This window comes from Selaginella moellendorffii, unplaced genomic scaffold (genome assembly GCF_000143415.4).
Source record: "Selaginella moellendorffii unplaced genomic scaffold, v1.0 SELMOscaffold_3, whole genome shotgun sequence".
Lineage (NCBI taxonomy): Eukaryota > Viridiplantae > Streptophyta > Lycopodiopsida > Selaginellales > Selaginellaceae > Selaginella > Selaginella moellendorffii.
Window position 1 is genome coordinate 3923126 of NW_003314264.1, and position 24771 is coordinate 3947896.

At 45.9% G+C, this 24771-nt stretch overlaps 2 protein-coding genes across 2 annotated transcripts; one reads left to right on the forward strand and one right to left on the reverse strand.

Moving 5' to 3' along the window:
- The first annotated feature begins 1717 nt into the window (after nucleotides 1-1717).
- LOC9655458 (pentatricopeptide repeat-containing protein At3g26782, mitochondrial) lies at nucleotides 1718-4738 on the forward strand. The gene is made up of 2 exons (XM_002963419.2): nucleotides 1718-4334; nucleotides 4384-4738. Exon 1 carries the CDS (start codon nucleotides 1842-1844, stop codon nucleotides 4329-4331), a length of 2490 nt encoding a protein of 829 aa, XP_002963465.1. The 5' UTR covers nucleotides 1718-1841; the 3' UTR covers nucleotides 4332-4334; nucleotides 4384-4738.
- Nucleotides 4739-7490: 2752 nt separating this feature from the next.
- On the reverse strand, nucleotides 7491-9058 carry LOC9643676 (cytochrome P450 72A15). The gene is made up of 4 exons (XM_024668533.1): nucleotides 8383-9058; nucleotides 8099-8325; nucleotides 7804-8045; nucleotides 7491-7758 (listed from the first exon to the last, which is right to left on the reverse strand). Exons 1-4 carry the CDS (start codon nucleotides 8651-8653, stop codon nucleotides 7491-7493), a joined length of 1008 nt encoding a protein of 335 aa, XP_024524301.1. The 5' UTR covers nucleotides 8654-9058.
- Between the last annotated feature and the right edge of the window lie 15713 nt (nucleotides 9059-24771).

Sequence of the window (24771 nt, forward strand, 5' to 3'; positions counted from 1 at the left end):
CGTAGTTTTACTTTTATGAATGATTAGGCTTGTTATATCTCCATCAATTTTTTTTTAAACGGAAAAAGAGGGAACACAGACCAAAAATTTGTCTTACCTCTTCTTTGAAAGTGCAAGCTAGTATGTAAAGCAAGGCTACCTGCATGGTCATTGAACTCGAACCAAGTCGGCCGATCGGAAACGCCGGACGTTTGACATAACGTCGGATGGGAGCACTCGACCTCGCTCCACAAGAAGGCACACTTGAAGAACGGGAAAAAACGGGGGACATGTCGGTGATCTAATCCCAGCCTGCGAAGTCTGTCGTTAGCAACATCTTGGACAAACCCCGCAACAGCAAGAACAACACTGGAAAGTCGTCGCTAGCATATCACCCAAATGATTCAAGATCTGAAACATTGCACTCGCAGCAGATTAACGAACATAAAACCATTCTGTTGGCCATAGATACAACAAACTCTAAAATCTAAAAGATAATGTATGCTGTTTCTGTGTGGAGCATTCCATTTCTCCAGCATGTCTGCTACACTTTCATGGCCCGGCGCGAGGATGCGACTCAGGAAACCCCTTCATCTCGGCCGTCCGCATTATGGAATTTTGCTGCCACTCCGGAGACCAAAACACTCCTGCAAAACTTTGCTAACAAAAACGTGATACTCTCAAAAGCTTTCTTCGCAGCTTACAAAAATTCAATCCTCGTGATTTTCAAGGAAAAAACTTTTTTTTACCATATGCCCATCCAAGAAACAATATCCCTCAGGTAAAGAAGGCCTCCCATTAAACACCATTCTGTTTCACTCTCTCTCCACCTAGCTGGCAATGATGTGGCGGATTACATGGCACTTCTCTCTTTCCCCTCCCGTCCGTCCGAAGACTGTGGTCTTTCTCGGCTTTTGACCGGCACTTCTTTGACGTCCTGGAGTTTGGAAGCATTTTTTCTATTGTTTGTCTTTCACAGAGAAAGAAAAGAACTTGAATAGCGAGACAATGGCATAGCTATCTCCACCACATTTGATTCCTCTCCATGACAACAAAGCTGAGCAAGGACCATTGCCCATCCACCTGCAAAGTTCCAGTGGCTCCCCAAGAGTGTGCTTGAAAGCTTGCAAGGCATCTATTTGAAAAATACGACTAAGGATGATCCAAGAGGAGAAGACTATGTAGCATTTACTAGCTCCAGGCTTTGCAAAGATGAAGAGCAGAGAAGGCTGTGCAAAGATGCCCATATTCCATGATGCCAGAGCTAACAGTACCATTGAGCTCCACAAACTCATAGAAACTTCCATATGATCGTTGTTGCTGCCCCTTGAGAGCAAAAAACAAGAGCGCTTCCAACCTAGCTGGCGTCGCTGCTGCTGCTTGGGTCGACCAGCATTTCCATTCCAAAGAAGAACCTAAAACCCCCTAGAGAAGAGGGTATCCCAAAGTCCCCCAATCCAGAGGAGCAAAGCAAAAGGAGAAATACACACTAGTTAGCATTGGACACAAAGGAAAAAAAACCCTCTTCTCTCCCTTCTCTGTCCTGTGAAAAAGACTTTGGTCCAAGTTAAAGTGATTGGAAGTAATGTAGTGTGGCAGCAGGAGAGAGAGAGAGTCGGACGGGAGTGGAAAGAGAGAAGTGCCATGTAATCTCATCATTGCCAACTAGGTGGAGAGAGAGTGAAACAGGATGGTGTTTAACGGGAGGCGTAAAGAAGTGCTCTGCCTTGTCAAAATGGCTGTGGTTGAAAATCGGAATCAAAGCATGATCAAGATGCCCGTTAGTAATGGCTAAAGACAAGGAGGTCCACATTCTTGTTTTAGGGTTCATGCGCTAGGGTTCTGGATCACGATGAGAGGCGATGCGAGTTCTCCTCGCCTCCAGCAGCAGCCGCGGCTTGAAGCGGTGCCTCCACACCGCCAGCTTAGATCGTTCCGACATCGCCTCCGCCGTGCTGGATCTCGAGAAACAGGCGGTGCGGGCAGAGAATGCGACCTACGCACGGCTCCTCCAGCGCTGCGCACGGGCCCAAGCGCTACCCGAGGGCAGAAAGATCCATTCCCTGGCTGTCAAGCACAATCTCTTGCCCGGAAATCTCATCCTGGGCAACCATATTGTGAGTATGTATGCTCATTGTGACAGCCCCGGGGATGCCAAGGCCGCTTTCGACGCCTTGGAGCAGCGCAATCTCTACTCGTGGACAGGGCTGGTCGCGGCCTTCGCGATCTCCGGCCAGAGCAAGGAGACGCTGCGAGCTCTGGAGAGGATGCGGCAGGATGGTGTTCGTCCTGATGCAGTGACTTTCATCACTGCCTTGGGCTCTTGCGGCGATCCAGAGAGTCTGCGGGATGGGATCCGGATCCACCAGATGGTGGTGGACAGCCGCCTGGAGATCGATCCCAAGGTGAGCAATGCGCTGCTCAACATGTATAAGAAGTGTGGAAGTCTCTCCCACGCCAAGAGGGTCTTTGCAAAGATGGAGAGAACGAGGAACGTGATAAGCTGGAGTATCATGGCCGGGGCTCACGCTCTCCACGGAAATGTCTGGGAGGCTCTTCGCCACTTTCGATTCATGCTGCTGCTGGGTATCAAGGCCACCAAGTCGGCCATGGTGACGATCCTCAGCGCTTGCTCCAGTCCGGCCCTCGTCCAAGATGGTCGGCTGATCCACTCGTGCATCGCTCTCTCCGGGTTTGAGTCGGAGCTCCTCGTTGCCAACGCGGTGATGACCATGTATGGACGCTGTGGAGCTGTGGAGGAGGCGAGGAAGGTCTTTGACGCCATGGACGAAGCTCTCCGGGACGTGGTCTCGTGGAATATCATGCTCTCGGCCTATGTACACAATGATCGAGGTAAGGATGCAATTCAGCTCTACCAGAGGATGCAACTGAGAGCTGACAAGGTGACATACGTTTCGTTGCTCAGCGCGTGCTCTAGCGCTGAGGATGTTGGACTGGGACGAGTTCTCCACAAGCAGATCGTCAACGATGAGCTCGAGAAGAATGTGATCGTCGGGAACGCGCTCGTTTCGATGTACGCGAAGTGTGGAAGTCACACGGAAGCTCGAGCTGTTTTTGACAAGATGGAGCAGCGGAGCATTATCTCTTGGACAACGATCATCTCGGCTTACGTGAGGCGGAGGCTGGTTGCGGAGGCTTGCCACCTTTTCCAGCAGATGCTGGAACTGGAGAAGAACGGGTCCTCTCAGCGAGTAAAGCCCGACGCTCTGGCATTTGTCACGATTCTTAACGCTTGCGCCGACGTCTCGGCACTGGAGCAAGGGAAGATGGTGTCCGAGCAAGCCGCTAGCTGTGGATTAAGCTCGGACAAGGCCGTCGGGACTGCAGTGGTGAATCTGTATGGGAAGTGTGGAGAGATCGAGGAGGGTCGCAGGATTTTCGACGGGGTTTGTAGTAGGCCAGACGTCCAGCTCTGGAACGCGATGATCGCGGTGTACGCTCAATTTGGACAGAGTCACGAGGCGCTTAAGCTGTTTTGGAGGATGGAGATGGAGGGCGTGAGGCCGGATAGCTTCAGCTTCGTGAGCATTCTCCTGGCGTGCAGCCACACGGGGCTGGAAGATCAAGGAAAGAGCTACTTCACTTCCATGACGACCGAGTACAGGAACGTGACGCGAACGATCCAGCACTTTGGCTGCGTGGCTGATCTTCTCGGTCGCGGTGGCAGGCTGAAAGAGGCCGAGGAGTTTCTGGAAAAGCTTCCGGTGAAGCCCGATGCTGTGGCCTGGACGTCGCTGCTGGCCGCTTGTCGGAACCACAGGGACTTGAAACGAGCGAAGGAAGTGGCCAACAAGCTGTTGAGGCTGGAACCGAGGTGTGCCACGGGATACGTAGCGCTGTCCAACATCTATGCCGAGCTCCAGAAGTGGCACGCCGTGGCTAAAGTCCGGAAGTTCATGGCCGAGCAAGGCGTGAAGAAAGAGCGTGGCGTGAGCACCATCGAAATTGGCAAGTATATGCATGACTTTGCCACCGGCGACGACGCTCATCCTCGGAACCGTGAGATACGTGAGGAGCTTGCGAAGCTCCACTCGCAGATGAAGGAATGTGGCTATGTCCCGGATACCAAGATGGTGCTCCACTTTGTGGACGAGCAGGAAAAGGAGAGGCTGCTCTTCTCGCACAGTGAGAGGCTGGCTATAGCTCTGGGTCTCATCTCGACTCCTCTCGGAACTCCTCTGCGAGTCACGAAGAATCTCCGGGTGTGTAGTGACTGTCACACCGCAACCAAGCTGATCTCCAAGATCGCTGGAAGAAAGATTGTGGTCCGAGATCCAACTCGGTTCCATCTTTTCAAGGATGGCAAGTGTTCCTGCCAGGATTATTGGTGACAGGTTCGACACATTCAATATATCTTGTTTAATAACAGGGAGTTCATTGCAGGCTCGAAGCAATCACCCTCGTGATCCAGAGCTCCGGCTTCCCTCTTGCCACTTCGAGGCAGCGTCGTAGCGCATTAGTTCCATCGTTTCTCGTGGAAACCAGATCTCCAGCCGGCAAGAGCGCCGCCCCAGCACTCTAAACCGTCCTGCTGTATAATCCTGGAAGCAACACCTTATTGGAAAGTGGATCTTCTCCGTTCTCTCGGGAGTGATCGGTAAGAGGCCGGTGCCAGTCCATCCGACTCCATTAGTATTATTTCAAAAGCAACAGCAAAAACCGCTATGCCATTACGCAACTTGATCTGATCAAACGTTCATTCACCCGGAAGAAAGGCTCTCGCTCCGCGTTCTTCGTCTACTTTTTTTTAAATTTCCAAAACCGTAACTAACCCCTTTGCGGGGTTAAACTCTGCCGCGTGGCGTTTTGGACGGTATAGATTAAGGGCCAAAGACTCAAATCGATGGTACGGGAGCGCGCAAGTTGGCAAGGCAAGTAACAAAAGAGAGCGCGAGAAGAAACACAAAGTTGGCCAACCCCCTCAAGAGGGTAAAGAGTCAACCTGCAAAGATCAGGCAAGTCTAGCCATAGTATTACTCTAAACATGAGTCCACCATTCCCTTTCTGTAGGGTGTGCTGCTCGTTCCATGGCTCCACAACCCCAGGTGCTCCTCCATTCGCTCATGAATTGTAATAAGTTAGTAAGATTTTATATTTCTACACAATAAAATCTTTTTATGTCTCTAATATACCTTTTATTTAAATTCAAGAAACAGCTTGAAAAGGATAAACTTCTACCCATATTCTTCTCTTATAAAAATCTTAAGACTTCTTGTTTGTGTATGAATTAAGGGTTGGGGGTGGCCACCACCTGTAGCAAAGATGAAGTTGGAGTCAGTGACATTGGTATTTAGTTCTGCTTCCTAAAATAACAATTTTGAAAATGTGGGAGAGGCTTTTGAAATGGATCTGAAGTTAATTTTCAAGCTGATGAACACTGTATAAAAGATGCCAGTCAGCTTCTCACCAAATATTGGAGTTGCTCTAGTTGGATTTCTGATTTGTTCATCAGCTTTGACAATAGTATCCAATACACTTTATTCCCACACTTCTCAAAATACTGAATACAAAAAGAAAACCTGTATTAGTAATAAGTAAAGTTAAACCTTGACTACAAATTTTAAGAGCAGGACAATCTCAACCATTGGATTGAAAAATATACCAGAAGCATATTTAAGATATTGTTAAACTGTATTCTTATAAGATAATCATTCTATGTTGCTTATACAATCTTAAACCATTTACTTTTACTGTTTACTCTGTTTGATCATGATTTGCCATAAGAAAATATCAAATATATTATTATGGTGTTAGAGGGAAATAAAACAATTTTATGGTGTACCAATATGTAAACCAAAGATAGTCCATAACCTCTGAAACATCACTATAAGAAAGCAGCCAAGATGCATTAGCAACATTGTAATCTAGAGGCAATAAATCTTTGTTCTTTCAGGGCTCACTTGTTTTTTACCCTAGTAGTTTTGGGATATGATCTAGTTGCAAAGAGGAAATTCCATCGACTTGCAAATAAGGTATGAGATACATCTATACTTTGCCACTGCCACCAACTGAAAATGCATCTCCTTGTCACTACTTTGATGAGTGACTTTTGGTGCCTAGAATATAGTTAATGCAGCCCAAGACTAAATCTAGAGGGACCTTCCCCACTATGAAAAGTTGGTAAAAACATTCAAATGTTTATAAACACTGTAATTATTGATTTAAACATTAGAAAATTGGATTTTGAAGAGGAACAACATGTAGATTCAGCAAGAAAAAGAAGAATGAATTGCAAAGATTATTCTGGCCACTTAGAGATAGCTCTTGAGAAGAGATGGAAAAGAACTCGATAGGGAATTCCTCATTGCAGCAGCATGTTTCCCATGCCTTGACACTCTTGGGACATTCTTGCCTAACTTTAGCCCCAAGTTTAGTAGGAGGAGCCAGATTTTTATGCAGCAAGAATTACCAAGGTTGCTAGACAGTGATAAGTAGTGATCAATGGTCACATATTATGACATGAAAAGGCTGAAAGGGTAAGGAAGTTTATCAAGGTACACTTGAAACTTATAAGAATACCATAGTGAAGATGGTCAAGTACACAAAGTTTCCAGATAGCAATGGAATGATGATAAATGGTCAAGAGACTGAAAAGTGCAAAGTGAGAGGATAAGATTACTAGTTTACTAGAGATGATTTTTCATTTAATTTTCTTACACACCAAAGTGTTCTTTTTCCTCAAGATAGATAAACTGTTATTAATATTATTGATTTTTTTATAATTAATAAGTTTTTCTTTTTGGAATCAGCAAACCATGATTGTTGTTGCACAGAAATATAATTATTAGAATAAATTATTGAATTTTTTGTTGGTCATCAAACACCAAGAAGTCTTGGTGTATAACCAGTACCAATGAAAACAAAAGAAAAATGAAAAAAAGTCCAAAATGCAAGCATATTCTTCTTTTATCTATGCCATGCAACGGCTGGAGCACCGGTGCACGATCCGGTGCATGTGGCGGTAATTGGGCGATAGCTGGAAGCTAAATCTCTGCACGATCATGGCCATGGCGATCTTGGCTTCTGGGCGAAGGATTGGCCCAGGCACACGCGCTGGCCTTTGAAAACAGGAGAAATGCGAAGAGGTGCTGTGTCTTGGAAGTGCGTCCGCAATGCGCTCGGGTCTAAACTCGTTGGCGTCATTGCCCCAGAGATCCGTGTCGTGGAGGAGGTAGAGGATGGGGACGATCACTCCGCTCCCTTCCAGGAATGACAAATGCCCAAGCTTGGCATCTTTGAATTAGCTCCGGACGATGACAACGGCAGGAGAATACAATTGCAAAGCTCTTGTTGAGCACCATCCCGACCTGGATTCGCCATAGCTATAGAGTTTAGAGGAGAAGTCCAACGAAGAACGAAGAACTTATGATTTTTAGCTTGTTTAAGCCCATGGCATCTGGTGCTTTGGACTGGCAGACTTGGCGGACTTCTTCTCGGGCTCGCTCCTGCCAGGATGGGTTTATGGTGAGGGGCATCATTGTCCATGCCAGCTACTTAGCCGAGGTATTGTGTCCCGCGATGTAGAACGTCTTGCATTCCTCCATCAAGCCATCAATGGTGAAGGAGAGCCCGGTCTTTGCATCATAGTGCTCCGCGTCGACTTCCTTGAGCATCACTCCGAGGAGATCACTTCCATAGCCCTCGATCTCTCCCGCCGCCGTTTGATCCTTCCGGACTTGGACAATCTCTTCCAGCGTCGAGCGCACCTCGGCATTGACGGCTTTGATATCGCGGTTGATCTTGGAGAATGGAAGCTTGCTGTGATGGAGTTGTAAGAGACAAGTTCAAGTGCGAAGTCTATACCTCTGTATCCATTGCGATGAAAATTTGCGGTAGACGAGCTCGCCCACTTGATCCAGCAGCTCGAAAACTCTGTGGCCCTGCTTGTAGCTGATGCCAAATGCCGCTCGAGAGATAATGTCCGACGTTAGTGTCGTGAGCTCCTTGCAAACTTCCAGTTCGATGGGCTCTTCTTTGCCTTCTGTGAGAGCATTCCATTTCTCCAGCATGTCTGCTACGCAATCTCGCATGCCGCTGACCATGAGCTACAAGATTTTATGTCAAGAGAAGAACTTTGGAGTGATTTTCGCTCGCTTGCCTTGATCTTGTCGGCGTGAAAGGCCGGTGCGAGGATGCGACGCCTCAACGCCCACTCGTCTCCATTCACGACGGCCATGCCTCGGCCCAGGAGATCGATCTGGAGCTGACGCTGCCAGTTGGAGTTCCAAAACGCTCCAGCCTTGTTGTAGAGCACCTCTTTGATCATGTCGAGGTCCGTAAGAACAACGCCAGGCTCGCTTCCCCACCACCACCGCAATGGTTGTCCTGGAAGAGAAGAAAATGTAAGCGAAATCTCTACAAGAACAAGAACTGGCCATATACCATAGAGTTTAGCCCACTGGAGGTGGTGTGGCTGGACATAGTCCATGATATCGTGGGTGATCGGCCCTTCGATGCATTTGGCCTCGACGTGAGTCCGGATCTCAAATATGTGCTTGACATTTCCTGAGAGAATCGACCTGGGCGGGCCCCGAATACCCTGCCGCCGCAGCTTGGCCTCGAGGATCCAGGGCTTGAGCAAGAGCTTCGTCACCGCCTTCCACACCAGACCTACGCATAACGCCGCGATCGTCCATAGCCACAGTGGCGCCATGGACAAAAGATTTAAGAGATTTCCTTTGAGGGAATAATGTGAGCAAGTTTATATACTATAGTACCTTGCTTGAGCGCCAAGCGATCTGCGAAAAAAAAAAATTGTTTGGTGCCCTACCGTGGCGAGAGATGACTGGCTGGGTTTTACCACATTGGCTGTCGCTTCCAAGGAATTTGGACCAATGCCTGCCAAAAGGAAGAGGTGTTTGAGTTCGCTTCTTCAGCTTCTACACGGTAGAGAAGAGATTCTTTTTGTATTCATCGAGATTCGAGTTCTTTGAAGTACATTCTTTCAATCCCAGCAATCGAGAAACCGTTGTTTTCCCGAAGACTTCTTCAGCGGGTCCCGATTTCTTCACGCCAATTCAGCAAATCTCCAACCCACCTCTCTTCTGTTACACCAAGAACGAATGGGGCTTATGCTTTATTCAAATTAAGAAATGGCTTCTCGTTGTGGTCCGGACCCGTTTGAAAGCCCACTCTGAACTATGTCTTCAAAGTTGACCTCGACCCTGACATAAACCCACTCTGAACCATGTCTTCAAAGTTGACCTCGAGCCTAGCTCATCGTCCAAGGTGCTTTTCTGTGCCGCTTCAGACCAACTTCAACCTCTACGTTGGGAAGTTGCTTCCCATTCAATGAGTGAATTATGCCAAACCCTTCACAAACTTCTAGGCACAGCTTTGTGGGCCCAAAAAAATCACTTTCATAGTAAGCATACATGCTCTTTGAATTCAAGGAGAAGGATTTGTAACAAAGAAGAAAGAGGAATAGACAATAGTACCTGACGAAAGACCAAGTCATTTCTATATATGTAATTGTTGAAAGTTGAATTTCTTATAGTCTGTGCAAACTTTTTTTTTTGAAATAGCATATTAATAGCCTAATGTGAAGATATAAGTATTCCACTAGCAAGTAAGGTAAGGAACTTAGGATTAAACCCCAGAGACACAAAACAAAGATAAACACACCTAACAAGGAACTAAATAATATAGTAGGTTAATCCTTACTAACAAGGAAAAAAAACCATCTCTCTAAAAAGGAGAATTTACATTGATAACAAAAATAAGTAAATTGATATGTACCATCGTCAAATTAAGAAAAGGTGAGCCCACTAACATGTAGCTCAACCTTTAAGCACCACCTCCACAAGGATCAGTGCATCTTTGTTTAGCAATCCTTGAACTTAGATTAGTTTCAAGGTTTTGTGCAGCCAGTTGAGCATCCACAAAGACATCAATGCCATCAAATTTAGGTATTTGAGCTCAATCTATGACAAAACTCTTGCCACCTTGAGAATTTTCCATTTTCTTAATGCACTCACAATATCTACTAAAGGTTTCAACCTCAAGGATTTAAATATTGCTATTAAGGGTTTGCAATTCTAACACTACATTATCAGTCATCCAAGCCTTCACAAAAGATTGATGAGCAACTTCCTCTGCAGAATCCATAATAGCAAACTTGCAGATTCTCAAACTCTACGCTTTAATACTAATTATTAGAACCTAAAGAAGAATTACTACACTAATGCAAAATGGATCACCACCCAGCCACCCCTAAGCTCTATGCCACTCCTTCACCTTCTAAAAGCCCTTGATTAGTCATGAGCTAATTTGTCATAAAATAAATTGACTAAAGTCATACTTTAAGCCACAACAAAGTTAAGATGCTCAACAAATTATCATTAAACAGCTCCTTTGTGATCCATCTCTCTATATCAAAATGCAACTCATTTTATAATAAGCATAATGAGAATCATTAATAATTAATATAACCTCAACTCAAATTATCAATGATTCAACAACTTTAATATTGATCATTAATTCTTCATTTTATAAAGCTAGTATAATTCATGACTAAACCACTTTTTAAGAGCAACACTCTACTAAACAATCTCATTTAGACTAAGATTAACTTAACTTATCACTCAATTATTTTGAATGCTAATATAATTGCTATCTAACAAATTCTTGAATGTCAATAATATAAAAGTATAACCAAACCATTAACACCATTTTCATTAAGACTAGCAAAACTAAATGTCAATCTCTAAAGGGAGTTTAACCAATCATCAATCATTTGAATCATTATAGATGGGAAAATTTAACTTCCTCAATATACCATGGAGAAATATTTAATCTCACTCTAATTTTAACTTCTACAATATCAACATCAAGATTACTTTAACACTATCAACACTAAAACAAAGTTAAAAGAAAGCAAAAGCAAACCACCACTCAAAACTCTCTAGCAACTAAATTGACCAAAGTCAAAGATATTATATTTAATATCTAAGATAAATATTTTATTAATACCTAATTATAAATAATACATCCTCAAGGAGTGAATCACCATGTCTAAGACTTAATATAATCCACTACCATGCCAAACATTAGTAATAGAGGTGAAACCAACCTGCCAACATGGGAAACCATATAAGCCTAATAATACAATCCTTGGCAATACCATTTAATAAATAAATTATTATAGCATGATAAACCATTTAAGATATTAATTTGGCTTCCATTAGGATATGTTACTCTTTGTTTTGCATTTTACTTAGGTTTAAACCCAAGCTCTATACTACTTTAATAGATGGGGTACCCTTACCCTCTCATTAAGCCACCAATATGCTAAAATTATGTCAAACTTTATTTCACACTATTTTATATGTAAAAGTTGAATATAAGAAGCTAGTGCTCATAGAGGATTTAAATATATATTAGACCCTCAATTCATAATGCAATGGGCTTAGAGTTCATCTCTAAATTCATATACTCTACATCTAGGTATAACATATAAAAACATGGATAAGTATATACAAATAACTACTCAAATGCAATTGAACCACAATAAGTTCACTAATATATTTAGTTAATAGCTCTAAATATAATTAAAAAGGCTAACTATAAATGATCAACACCCAACTGAAACTAAAGTAAAGACCATCAGATGTACTTATATAAGTACACAACTTTTAATAAACATAGCTATAGTGCAAGTATTAACACCTCAACTATAAACAACTAAGTTGGACATTCCTATCCTTAGCCAAGATAAATGGCTACTAAAATCAAATCAAGATCAATGAAAATTTATTACTCCCATAGAGTCTAACCCAAATGTAAGGTGCATATAATACTATATAAGAAATGCACAAAGATCACCTTTATAAAAAAATATTATTGACTTTTTTTATTAAAACTCTAGACTTTATTCAACTCAATTGCTTTAACCCATTCTTTTTGAGTTGCATCATAATAAACCATTTATTAATATCTAAGTAAACTAAAGTCACTTCACTAGTTTATAATGACTTATAAAAATAAAATGGTTTTTAGGATAAATGATCAATAAATCAATTATTGGAAAAGCTTAAAATATTTTTGGAAAATTTTCCATTCTAGAGAAATAATAACTCTTAATACAAGAATGTAAATTCTTTCCTTTTACCTACCAGGCATGATATTTACCACTCGAACCTAAAAGCATCACATCATTCTTATGTTGATCCCATATGTTAGATACAGCCAAAAGAATGACAAAGGACAGAACAACTGGAGCATTATGAGACACCATGGAGCATCAAGGGAAAAATGAAAGTATGTTAAAAGTATACTTTTATTTTGCTATTTTCTTTGTTCCATTGGAGTGGGTCTTTATATGGTTTCTTTTGCTTAGTTTTACTAAACACTAGTGATGAAATGATTGTAAGCTTTTAGGGGATAGTGGAATTTGGGAGGTCATGTCTGGGGAGATTATAACATTACAATAGCCAGATGAAGTGGCTTTTGAGGAGGATGTGGATTAGTATAAGTGAGATTTAAAAAAATTTAGGCAAGTTCAAAGCCAAGATCATGATGCTGAAAAGAATGATAAATCAGTCTAATGACTTTTGCCCAATGAGATGGTGATTTTTATATCTTGCTATATAAAAGTGTTTATAGCATGGTGGCTCATGTTGGGGACATCTCAATGATACAGTTATAGCACAAAACTTTCAATCCCCATAAGTGTATAGATTTTTGTAGTGGATTAAAGAAATCTTTAAAAAAACAAAAGCTCAATAAGGTATAGAAATTTTAAAACTTGTTCACCTTAATATCGCACAAATGGGTCAAAGCATCACTATTGGAGGATCAAGATGCTTTTGCTCATTGTGGATGAGCTATTTCTAGTTTTATGCTCAACTCTAGCCATTTAAACTTGGAACTTTGACCAAATTTATGCTTTGTTCTTGAGTAGAATCACAAAGATATATTTACTTATATCAAAACTATTTATATTGATGGAGGGTTAGAATTCCTGAATAGGGAGTTTGATGCTATTTATATAAAAGGGGAATTTCTCAATAAAAGTCGATGGCAAATGAATGTGGTTAGAATGGCATTCTAGAAATGTAATATATTCTATAATGAAAGCCAAAAACATTACTTCATGTTTTTGGAGAGGCATTTCATATATATGTTAACTTTAGAGCTTATCAACAATGTTTAAACTCCTTGTGAGGCATGGATAGGTAAGAAATCTAAAGTCTCCCATCTTTGAGTATTTGAAGTTTAGGTTTTTGCTATATATCTTGTGATGAACAGTTGACAAAAATGTATGATTGAGTCTTTTAATAAGGGTGTAATATAGATTAAGATAAATCATATAAGAAGTTGATCAAAGTTTGGAGCAAATGCTAAATCAAATAGCAAGGACAAACATTATAAATTCCCCCTAAATTAACAAATTATTCTTGAACAAATTCCTCAAAAAGCACTAGAACTTATAATATAATAGTTTATGGTGTCATATATGTGACTATAGGTAGAATGACTTGAGAAATAATCCGTTAAAAATTTAAATATAAAAGGAAAAGGCTCATGAATAAGAGTGCATCTCCTTTTCTAATCGGTTAAGGGTTTTAGGATATTTGGGGTTAAATGTTATTGGGAGTAATATTGGGTTATGTGACTTCCCAGAAAATCCAAACTTAGGAGTTTATATTTGGTATTAGGTTTTAGTTCAACTCTTTTAGTTGGCTAAGGGAATCACACCATATGTTTGTAAAACACAAATCCCTAATCCCCAAAGTGGAGCCGAAAGGGTGCCACATGGTAGTGGCTGAAGCAAAAGCCAAACAAGCGTAACATGTTTGGACTAAAAGACTCCGATTTGAAAGGTTGAGAGAGGGAGTGGAACTCCCAATAGAGTGCTCAAGGAACGAGCATGAAGTGAGCAATAAGCGAGGCTCCAAAAAAGGACCCAAAAGGACCAACACATGACACGTGGAAGTGTCCGAGATGGAGTCCGAGATGGACCCGAGTTGGAGTCCGAGGTGGAGTTCGAGATGGAGTCCGAGATGGACCCGAGTTGGAGTCCGAGGTGGAGTCCGAGATGGAGTCCGAGATGGACCCAAGTTGGAGTCCGAGGTGGAGTCCGAGATAAAGTCTGAGATGGACCCAAGTTGGAGTCTGAGGTGGAGTCTGAGATGGACCCGAGTTGGACTCCGAGGTGGAGTCCGAGATGGAGTCTGAGATGGACCCGAGTTGGAGTCCGAGGTGGAGTCCGAGATGGAGTCTGAGATGGACCCGAGTTGGAGTCCGAGGTGGAGTCTGAGATGGAGTTTGAGATGGACCGAGATAGAGTCCGAGATAGACCCGAGATGGAGTCTGAGATGGAGTCCGAGAAGGAGTCCGAGATGGACCCAAGATGGAATTCGAGATGGAGTCCAAGAAGGACCCGAGATGGAGTCCGAGGTCGAGACCGAGACCGGGATTGAGACCGGGACCGAGACCGAGACCGAGACTGAGACCGAGACTGAGACCGAGACTGAGACCGAGACCGAGACCGAGACCGGGACCGAGACCGAGACCGAGGCCGAGGCCGAGACTGAGCCCAAGCCCGAGCCCGAGTCCGAGTCCGAGTCCAAGTCCGAGTCCGAGTCCAAGTCCTAGTTCGAGTCCGAGTTCGAGTCTGAGAGGGTGAAAGCCCAAAGCGTTCGTCTCCCAGACCCTGGGGGGTTTGGTGAGCTCCAAAAGTATAGTAAGGTTGAGGACTGCAGTGGAGCCAGTTTGGCCAGGAAAGGCCAGTTTGGCCTAGGAAGGCCAGACCTAGTGTTGGGTGATGAACTGACCACTGGGAAGTCCAAGACTAGAGTGAATACGGACCGACAAGCGGGGTAGCTTGGTGGAGTGTTCAAGAGCTGGCTCTAGTTCCCCTGGGAGATCGATTGGCTGATGCTCCCAGTCCAAGTGTGGGTGGCACTACCTACTTGGATACCTGGTGTGGCTCAACGGAACCTCGCTCGAAGCCCATGGCTAGAGCACCCAAAGGCAGAAGGCGGGGAGAGTACCCACGAGGCTTGTGTAAGGCCACGGTGTTCCGAAATGTTGTCCCAAAGGCCCAAACTGTGGAAAGGAAGAGGAGTAGTCCTCTGGTGCAGTGACCAAGGATATTGTCGTGCGTTGAGGAAGTCCCAGAGGACCGTGGGACTTAGTGGTCGGGCTTGTGGGCCCTGATCCAGTGGCAGTGTTGGCGAATACGGCCAAGGACAGAAAGGGACTTGTGGGGACCAGAAAGGAGATATTAGGGAAGGCTATTCCCCATGTCTACGGGCATCCTAAGGATGCTAAAGAGTGGATCTGGGATGACCACTCATGGACGGATGGCTCAATCTTGGAGAGACGGGATTGCAATGCAGGTGGTGTTGGACCACTGATGTGACTAAGGTGATTGGGCATGGCCTAGCGTAACAGGCTGGTATGTTGGTGGTGCTTTGGGGTGTCAGTCATGGGACCGGACACATGGAGCACTGGGACCAAGTGCAAAGGTTGAGTGGCATGGATGCCATTCTCAGGGCTAGCAAGCCTTAAGTCCTGAGTGGGACTTATGGAGGTTGTGAATGAGACTCCTCCAAGTGGTTGGAGGTGTGGTTAAGTGACTAAAGTAGAATGGAAAAATTTAGTCGTTTACAATTTGGTATTGGAGCTGTTCCTTAGTCCGACTTTTATTGGTGCTAAAGTATATCACCACTTGTATTGGAATTGGAAAGTCCTAGATATGGACCTATCCTTGAGGAGTAGCATGTCGAGAGGACATGGCTCTCCACTCAAGTTCATGCATGAACTTGTGCATGATGTGGTAGATGGAAAAGGGCCAGTAAGGGAACGACTTTAGGATCTTGGGAATAGTATGAGGGTTTCCTCAGAGAGTTGAGGATGTGATCCAGATGAGCATTTGACGCAGCAAACAAGCTAATGTAGTTGTGGCAAACAACTATAATTGGGATCACGGAAAAGATGCAAACTCCAAGACGATAATGGAGTCACAAAATTACCCTCATATAGTTGAGGCTGGTGCTCATGAATTTGAGACCGGAATTAATGACTGTGGAAGGTCAAATACGGAAGAGGATACTGTAAGCCACAAATTTTTCCTTTCCAATTTGCCAGCTTACCTCGTTTATCTGTCCAACACTGCCTTGGCTTTTGCCAAGTTCCCTTGCCAAGGTTCTCGCCTATGGTACCAGCTCCTACTTGGTTTCAGCTACAGTGTTAGCCATCCATCCACGGATTCCCAAATCACTCCCAATCCCCCTCCCCGGGTTAGACTGGACTTAAGGTTCGGTTACACTCCCTGCAAGCACAAGCAGCCAAGCACACCAAGTTTCCAGGTTCCTAACATCCCTTGGTACCACATGACTTGATCATGGGACCCTCTAAATCCCAAGTCTTGAGTGCAACACTTGCTTCGGGACGCCAGGGCGAAACACCATGGCCTAACGGCCCGGCATGGGTACCTCTACCCCCCCACTTCCATCCCGAAGGAAGGCCCAAGCCCCTAGGAAGGGCGAGGACCAATGAGCCGCATGGTACTCAAGTGGGCACCACTCCACATGAGCCGGGAGCACCGCAATCGATTTCCCTTTCAGGAGTGGGAGCTGCTCTTGAGCACTTCCTTGGATGGCCCCTCCGGCACCAACCAAGTCCATGCTCACTCCCACCCAAGGCACCTCGGTCCCAGTCCCAACCTCAAGTCGGTTTGGAAGCCCCACTGAAGAGTCCCTTCAAAACTGGTTCCTGGACCTCACTATCCCTACTATACTTTTGGAACCCCCTGCAGCCCCCCCCCCCCTGGGAGACGCACGCTTTGGGCTTTCACCCCTTGACCCGTATTAGTATTTGGATTTAGTCTCTGGCTCGATCTCGGACTCAATTTCGGATCTGACTTCGGATTCGGTCTCGGACTCGGTCTCGGACTCGATCTCGGACCCGACCTCGGACTCGACCTTGGACTTGGTCTCGGACCCGATTTCGGATCTCGGACTCCGTCTCAAACTCGGTCTTGAACTCGGTCCCCGAGTCGGCCTCGGACTCGATTCCGGACTCTATCTCGAACTCGGTCCCAGAGTCGGTCTTGGACTCGATCTTCGACTTGGTCCCATCTGATGAACTCTTTGTCATTTTGGTCAAGCCTTCGGGGTTCCTTTAGCCTACGACACCTCGGCGAGTTGGTTCCTTACAACTCCACCACCCATAGAAGAAGTTCGATGCCCACATCGTACGTTTCTCTTTTTGATCCTACGACTTGTTGACCATGTCTCCAGGGGCATCCCCCCACTTAGCGGTGTGCCTAAGTTATCCTCCCTAGCCAAGAGCCCATGACAACGGAATATAGGTGTCCCTATACTCCACACCTCACCACGCCCTAGTATGGGGTCGGGACTTGAACTCAGCCTTACTTTACTAGGGGGTTGGGACTCGAACCCAACCTCCGTAGAATATGTCTACGAATTCGACATCCCCGCAGGGAGTCAGGCGTAGTTCCCTACGCCTGGTCGACCTAGCTAACCCATGCTAATTAGCTCACCTTCGGCGCGCCTTCGGGTCCTAACATGTGCCATTGCTCAACTTCACCAATTGATACTTTTAATTGAACTTTGCATAAGTACATAGAGTTCTACCTTGCAAAAATTCCTCCACTAGATCTCGCGCGTTAGCTAGGTTCTCCTCCGGTTCCCATGTTGCTTCGTAGTGTGGAAATCCTTTCCACTTCACATGGAACTCTCTCACCTCGCGTCCTTGTCGTTTACTCTTGTGCGCATTGAGGATGGCCTTGACTTTGTATTCCTCTTCCTCTTGGATAACCTCAGGTAAAGGTCTTACTTGGTCCTTGCGAAGCGGATCCTTAAAATATGGCTTGAGTAAGTTCACGTGGAACACGGGATGCATCTTCCCCATCTCTCGAGGAAGTCAGAGTCGGTAAGCCACTTTACCGATTCGGGCCTCAATCTCGTAAAGCCCCGCGAACTTGCTTAAGGAACTCAAGATCAATTCATTTACAGGAATACATGCATTTTTACCTTTGGGTCAACTTCTAGCTGATCCCACTTGGTAGCCTAAGGTTCTTGGTGTTTAGCCACACCTTCTCCCCAGCTTGGAACTCTACGTCCCAGCGCTTCTGGTTCGCGTACTTGGTTTGCCTTTGTTGAGCTCGTTCCAAGGAATCCCTCACTAGATTCCAAATGTTGAGTCTTTCCGCCGTGAATGCCTCCACTGCGGGTAACTCTCCATGATACTCGGCCACGCTGAGTTCCACAGGACCTTCAATAGCTCGCCCATTGATGACTTTCCATGGACTCACCCCGATGCTCGAATGTGGTGAGTTGTTATAACATATTTCTGCAAGTCCCAAATGACTTACCCAATCGATCTGGTCTCCCGAGACATAGCATCGCAAATAATCCTCCAGCTGCCTATTCACCCTTTCCGTTTGTCCGTCTGTCAAGAAGTGTTAGTGCCACCAAACTTGACTTAATACCCCATACCTGTCTGTGGGTGATAGGCTGTGTTTAATTTCAACTTGGTGCGATACTGTTCCAGGAGAGTCCTCCAGAACCTACTAGTGAAGATCTTATCTCGATTTGAGATGATCTCTTCCGGCCTTCCCCGCACTTGAACCACTTGTTCGAAGAACAGCTTCGCCACACCTTCCGCATCCACTTCCGTTGTGGTGGGTATGAAATGTGCCATTTTTGAAAATCGGTCCACCACCACGAATATCGTATCAAACCCCTCGCTTGGGGGAAGTCCTGTGATGAAGTCCATTGTAAGACATTTCCACGGACGATTTGGAATTGGGATGCTTTGCAACAAGCCCCCACTAGCTTTAGTCACGGCTTTGACCTACTGACATGTTGGACATGTCTTTACATAGTCTTAGACATCCTTAGCCATATCTAGCCAATGGTACTTCCTCTTGAGTAAGCCCATCGTCTTGGGCACTCCGTCGTGTCCCGCAAGAGGTCCGTCATGACACTCTTCTAAGGCTACCTTCTTTAGTTCCCCTTCTGGAACATACACCCTCGTTTGCTTGTAATAGATGAGTCTGTTGCGTTCCGCATAGCCCGTTTTCTCTTCCGTTTGCAGCTCACCTCTCTGGTGAGTTTCCCGTGCCTCTAGATTCCTCAGCAACACTTCTTGTGCTAGACCATCGTTCTCATATGCTGTCCGCACATTGTCCTAAAAGGTTGTTATTGCGCTGGATATTGCCAACCTCAAGCTTGCTTTTTGACTTAGCGCATCCGCCACGATGTTGCTCTTCCCAGGCTTGTACAGAATCTCGCAATCAAACTCGGCCAAGGCATTGGCCCACCGACCTTGTTTCCCTCTCAGGTCGAGCTGTGACAAGAAGTGTTTCGTTGCCACATTATCCGTGTAAACCTTGAAGTGTCTCCCAAGGTAGTGTCGCTACTCCTTGAGCGCCTTGACCACCGCAAACAATTCCTTCTTGTGGGCAGGCCACTTTCGTTGAGCCTTGTCCAACTTCTTCGAGAAGAACACTACTGGATGGTTGTCTTGCTTCAAAACTGTGCTCAACACAAAGTCCGAAGCATCCGTTTCTACCTCAAAGTCCTTACCAAAGTCTGGTAATGCCAACACGGGAGCCTTCCTCAACTTCCCTTTGAGGTGGATGAATGTCACCTCGCATTCCGCTGTCCATACCATTTTCCCTTTTCCTGTTTGGTCTGTTAAGGGCAGGGCTACTCTCAAATAGTGTCTGATAAACTTTCAATAGTAGTTGCATAGCCCCAAGAACGCCCTCAACTCATGTACATTCGATGGTCGCTCCTATTCCTGGATTGCTTGGACCTTCTTCGGGTTCACCTTGAGCCCGTCTTGGCCCACCACATGCCCGAGAAACTTTACCTCTTGTTGAGCAAAGTCACATTTGCTCTCTTTAGCATACAGTTTGTGTTCCCTTAGTTTCTCAAACACCTTCACCAAGTGTTTGGCATGCTCCTCTAGCGTCTCGCTATAGATCAGGATGTCGTCGATATAGACAACCACGAAGTGATCCAGATAGGGTACAAAGATGTGGTTCATCAACGCCGAAAATGTTGCCGGCGCATTGCACAACCCAAAGGGCATCACCAGAAAGTCAAAGCTCCCATACCTCGTTCGACAGGTTGTCTTTTCGACATCTTCCTCAGCTACCCTGATCTGGTAGTATCCTGACCTTAGGTTAATCCTCAAGAAGTATTTTGCCTTTCCCAACCTATCGAACAGGTCCTCAATCATTGGCAAAGGGTACTTGTTCTTCTTTGTATACTTGTTGAGCAACCGGTAATCTATGCACATGCACATAGATCCATCTTTCTTTTTCACAAATAACACCGGCGCCCCATACGGCGACTTGCTCAACCTAACATACCCTTTGTCCACCAACTCCTCTAGTTGGCACTTGAGCTCCTTGAGTTCTTTTTCGTTCAAACGATAGGGGGGACGAACCACCGCCTCAGCACCCTCAACCAGCTCAATCTTATGTTCTATCGGTCGTGCGGGGGGCAACCCCGCCGGTAACTCCTCTGGCATGTTATCCTGGAATTGGTCCAACACCCGTCGGATCACTAAAGGTATTTCTTCCGTTCCTGTCTTTTTGTCACTCTTCACCGAGAGTAAGCACAAAAATGCTGCCTTAGTTCCTTTAGTGAGCTGTCCTCTCGTGGACACCAAGTTTAAGCAGGATTCTTTGGCCTTGCTTTACCCTACCTTTAGATCCTGGGCCTCCACCCTAGATCTTCTTCCTTGGGCATTCGCCAGTACCACAAGGTTCCTACCTTGTCCATGCAGGGCTATTATGAACCGATTGAACCAATCCATTCCGAAGATCACGTCAAATCCCGCCATGTCCAACACGGTGAAATCCATGTCTACTTTCCATGTCCCTACTTCGACTCTCGCTTGTCGAAGTACCTCATCGGTGCTTTGGCTACCTTGAACAAACTCTATAGTCCTTGGTTCGCCTAGCCGTTGCACCATTAGTCCGGCTTGCCGGACTATGTCTGCAGCCATAAAATTATCCGAAGCACCTGTGTCAATAAAGATCTTAACAAAGCTACCTCCGAGCTTTCCTCGGAGGGCTAGTAGATGTCGCGAACGACTCTCTACCAAAGTTGCTCGTGTAATGAGTAACTTTGAGTTAGGGACTAGATCACATACCTCAGTTTGGACTTCACCCGACTTGATGGCCATATTGGCTCTGGCCTTCTTCGGGTAGGGACATTCCCTCGAAAAGTGTCCCGCTTCACCGCAGTTGTAGCATACATTGTTTCCCACGCTGCTATACGACTTGACCTTCTTATCCGTGGGTTTGTCTCTTTTCGCTTGACTTCCCCACGTACTCGCTCGCTGGCTACCGGATTTGCCTTTCCGGAACCCCGAGGACTCATTCTTAGAGAAACTCTTCTTGAATTTCCCCCTGCTATACGTTCCCCTTGGTTTGGCCCCTTTGCTAAACGTGGCTCCCGACCCCGTCTTGTTCCCCTTTCGCAGGTTATCGTTGAAATGCACCTTGATGGCCGCATCCAACGCTTCCTTGTAGTTGGTCGGGTTCCAGTGCATCACCTCACCGCGAGCCCAGGTTTGCAAACCTGAAATGAAGGCATGGAACGCATCCATGTCCCCCATGTCTGTGACAAGTATTCTCTTTGCCATGAACCCATTCACATATTCCTGGATGGTTCCAGTCTGCTTCAGCCTACTCAGCTCATCTCTCAGATGCAGAGTGGCATTCGGAGGAACGTATGTTGCGTGGATCCTCGCCTTCATCATGTCCCAAGTGGCCACTAGTCCTTCGTTGGCCTCCGTCGTTCTCCACCAAGACTTGGCATTATCTGCCAAGTATGGTTTTGCACATGGGACCTTCTCTGAGCTCGGTAATTGCAACGCTCGGAAGTAGTCCTCCATATCGTAAAACCAATCCTCCACCACCTTATAGTCATTCACTCCTTTGAAGACCGGTGGGGGCTTTGGTTTGTACATGGGAACTGCCTGAGGGACTGATTCTACTTCGGTCTGTTCGACCTTGTTTGGTTCTGCCTCAGTCCCTGCCGAAGGGTCCGCACCTTCTGCGCTGCCAACATCCGTAGTCTTTCTCTTTTTCTTCCGCTTCTCGTCACGCTTTAGCTTGCATACGAGAGTCTCAAGTAGGGCATTGGTCTGTGCCAACTGTCCTTCTAGCACGTCCAACCGAGCCTTGGACGACCGAACCTCGCCACCAGACTCCTGTTTGGAAGTTTCCTCACTAGAGTCCTCCTCATGCAAGGATTCCTCATCCATAGCCTCTTGTTCGACCGGAGTCTCCGCTTGGGTTCGCTTATGCCCTGCCCTTGCCATCTCCCAGCAATCCGCCTCTATCCTTCGCTAGAACTGAGGAAAAAGCTCTGATACCCAAATTGTAAGCCATAAATTTTTCCTTTCCAATTTGCCAGCTTACCTCGTCTATCCGTCCAACACTGCCTTGGCTTTTGCCAAGTTCCCTTGCCAAGGTTCTCGCCTATGGTACCAACTCCTACTTGGTTTCAGCTACTCACTGCACGAGCAACGGAGTGTTAGCCATCCATCCACGGATTCCCAAATCACTCCCAATCCCCCTCCCCGGGTTAGACTGGACTTAAGGTTCGGCTACACTCCCCGCAAGCACAAGCAGCCAAGCACACCAAGTTTCCAGGTTCCTAACATCCCTTAGTACCACATGACTTGATCATGGGACCCTCTAAATCCCAAGTCTTGAGTGCAACACTTGCTTCGGGACGCTGGGGCGAAACACCATGGCCTAACGGCCTGGTATGGATACCTCTACCCCCCCACTTCCATCCCGAAGGAAGGCCCAAGCCCCTAGGAAGGGCGAGGACCAATGAGCCGCATGGTACTCAAGTGGGCACCACTCCACATGAGCCGGGAGCACTGCAATCGGTTTCCCTTTCGGGAGTGGGAGCTACTCTTGAGCACTTCCTTGGATGGCCCCTCCGACACCAACCAAGTCCATGCTCACTCCCACCCAAGGCCCCTCGATCCCAGTCCCAACCTCAAATCAGTTTGGAAGCCCCACTGGAGAGTCCCTTCAAAACTGGTTCCTGGACCTCACTATCCCTACTATACTTTTGGAACCCCCTGTAGCCCCCCCCCCCCCCCTGGGAGACGCACGCTTTGGGCTTTCACCCCTTGCCCCTTGACCCGTATTAGTATTTGGACTTAGTCTCTGGCTCGATCTCGGACTCGATTTCGGATTTGACTTCGAATTCAGTCTCGGACTCGATCTTGAACCCGATCTCAGACCCGACCTCAGACCCGGTCTCGGACCCAATTTCGGATCTCGGACTCCGTCTCGAACTCGGTCTCGAACTCGGTCCCCGAGTCGGCCTCGGACTCGATTCCGGACTCTATCTCGAACTCGGTCCTAGAGTCGGTCTTGGACTCGATCTTCGACTTGGTCCCATCCGATGAACTCTTTGTCATTTTGGTCAAGCCTTCGGGGTTCCTTTAGCCTACAACACCTCGGCGAGTTGGTTCCTTACAGATACAAGTCCTTGAAATGGTAGCCAGAGCTACCTCTAATAAATGCTGGAACAACCCAAAGAGTTGGGGGTGTACTCAGAGGATGAGTTGGTATTCTCATCATATGGTCCTAAGTGGTCCTAAGGGGCAAAAGGTTGCCCCAAGAAAACAAATCAAGTGTTGGAGTAACACTTGTAAATATGGTCCTTGTGAGTAGGACTTGAATACAAGAAGTTGTACTCCAGTGAGCTGGCACCTCAAAGGTGGGACCTCATAGGTCGTCGGATGATAAAGTCCAAAAAGTTGGAGGACTCAAATAGAGTCAAGGAATAATCCTGAGGGATTGATAAAAGTATTTGGATTGAGGTGTGTTGTACCCCACGAATGATGGGGGGGGGGGGGGGATCATAGGATTCAAGGATGAGAACAGAGAGTATCTCATCGATGGCAAAATGTGCCATCCTAAAGTCTTAGGAAAGGTGTTCCTAGAAAAAACAACTTTGGTGCAGAGTTGTGTGCGAACACTATGGTGTAATGCTAACATGAGGTGTAGGTATTGGCATGAGAAACGACTATGTTGGTCTTGGCAAAAACCTAGACACAAGTGCAAAGTGTCATAAAGGCAAACGCATGGAGCTGATGGTGTGGAGACACCAAATGGGCCAAGGTGTGATGCCTTGATGTTATGTTGATGGGTTCATGAGAACCCCTTGCCAAGGGAATCCCAATGGAAATGGGAATGGCATAGCCTATGCTGGAAGGCATGTGGTTGGAGTGTGGTGACCTAGATAATGATAGAGGTGTGGAAGCACCAAACAATGAGTTGTAGAACTTGACAACTATAAGGCAAATAAGCATGAGGAGTAGGTAATTGGTTAAATGGGTAGAAGGTAGCAGACTTCTTAATGACATAAAGAAGTTAAATATACCCTTATCGGGGATAAGTTGCTTATGTTACGATATAGTAAGTCAATGTCATAAAAGAAAATACTCATTGTCAAGGATGCCATCATTGGGACACCCAAACACTCTAGAACACCAAAAGGTGGTGTTTGGAGTCACAAGGGCATTAGATAAGGCCCAAGGGACTAAGTCCCTAGCGAATGATGGATAGAAGGTGTTATCCAAACGTCCAAGGTTCTGAAGACGGGAGAAATCCGTCTACCCGATTTAGACAAAGCCAAAAATGGGATTTTGGCAAGGCTAATAATGGGCATATAGAGGCCCATAAGTAGCAATGTTAATTCCGGTATGTGGGATTATAAGGTGAGTATGCCCAGATTGAGGAAC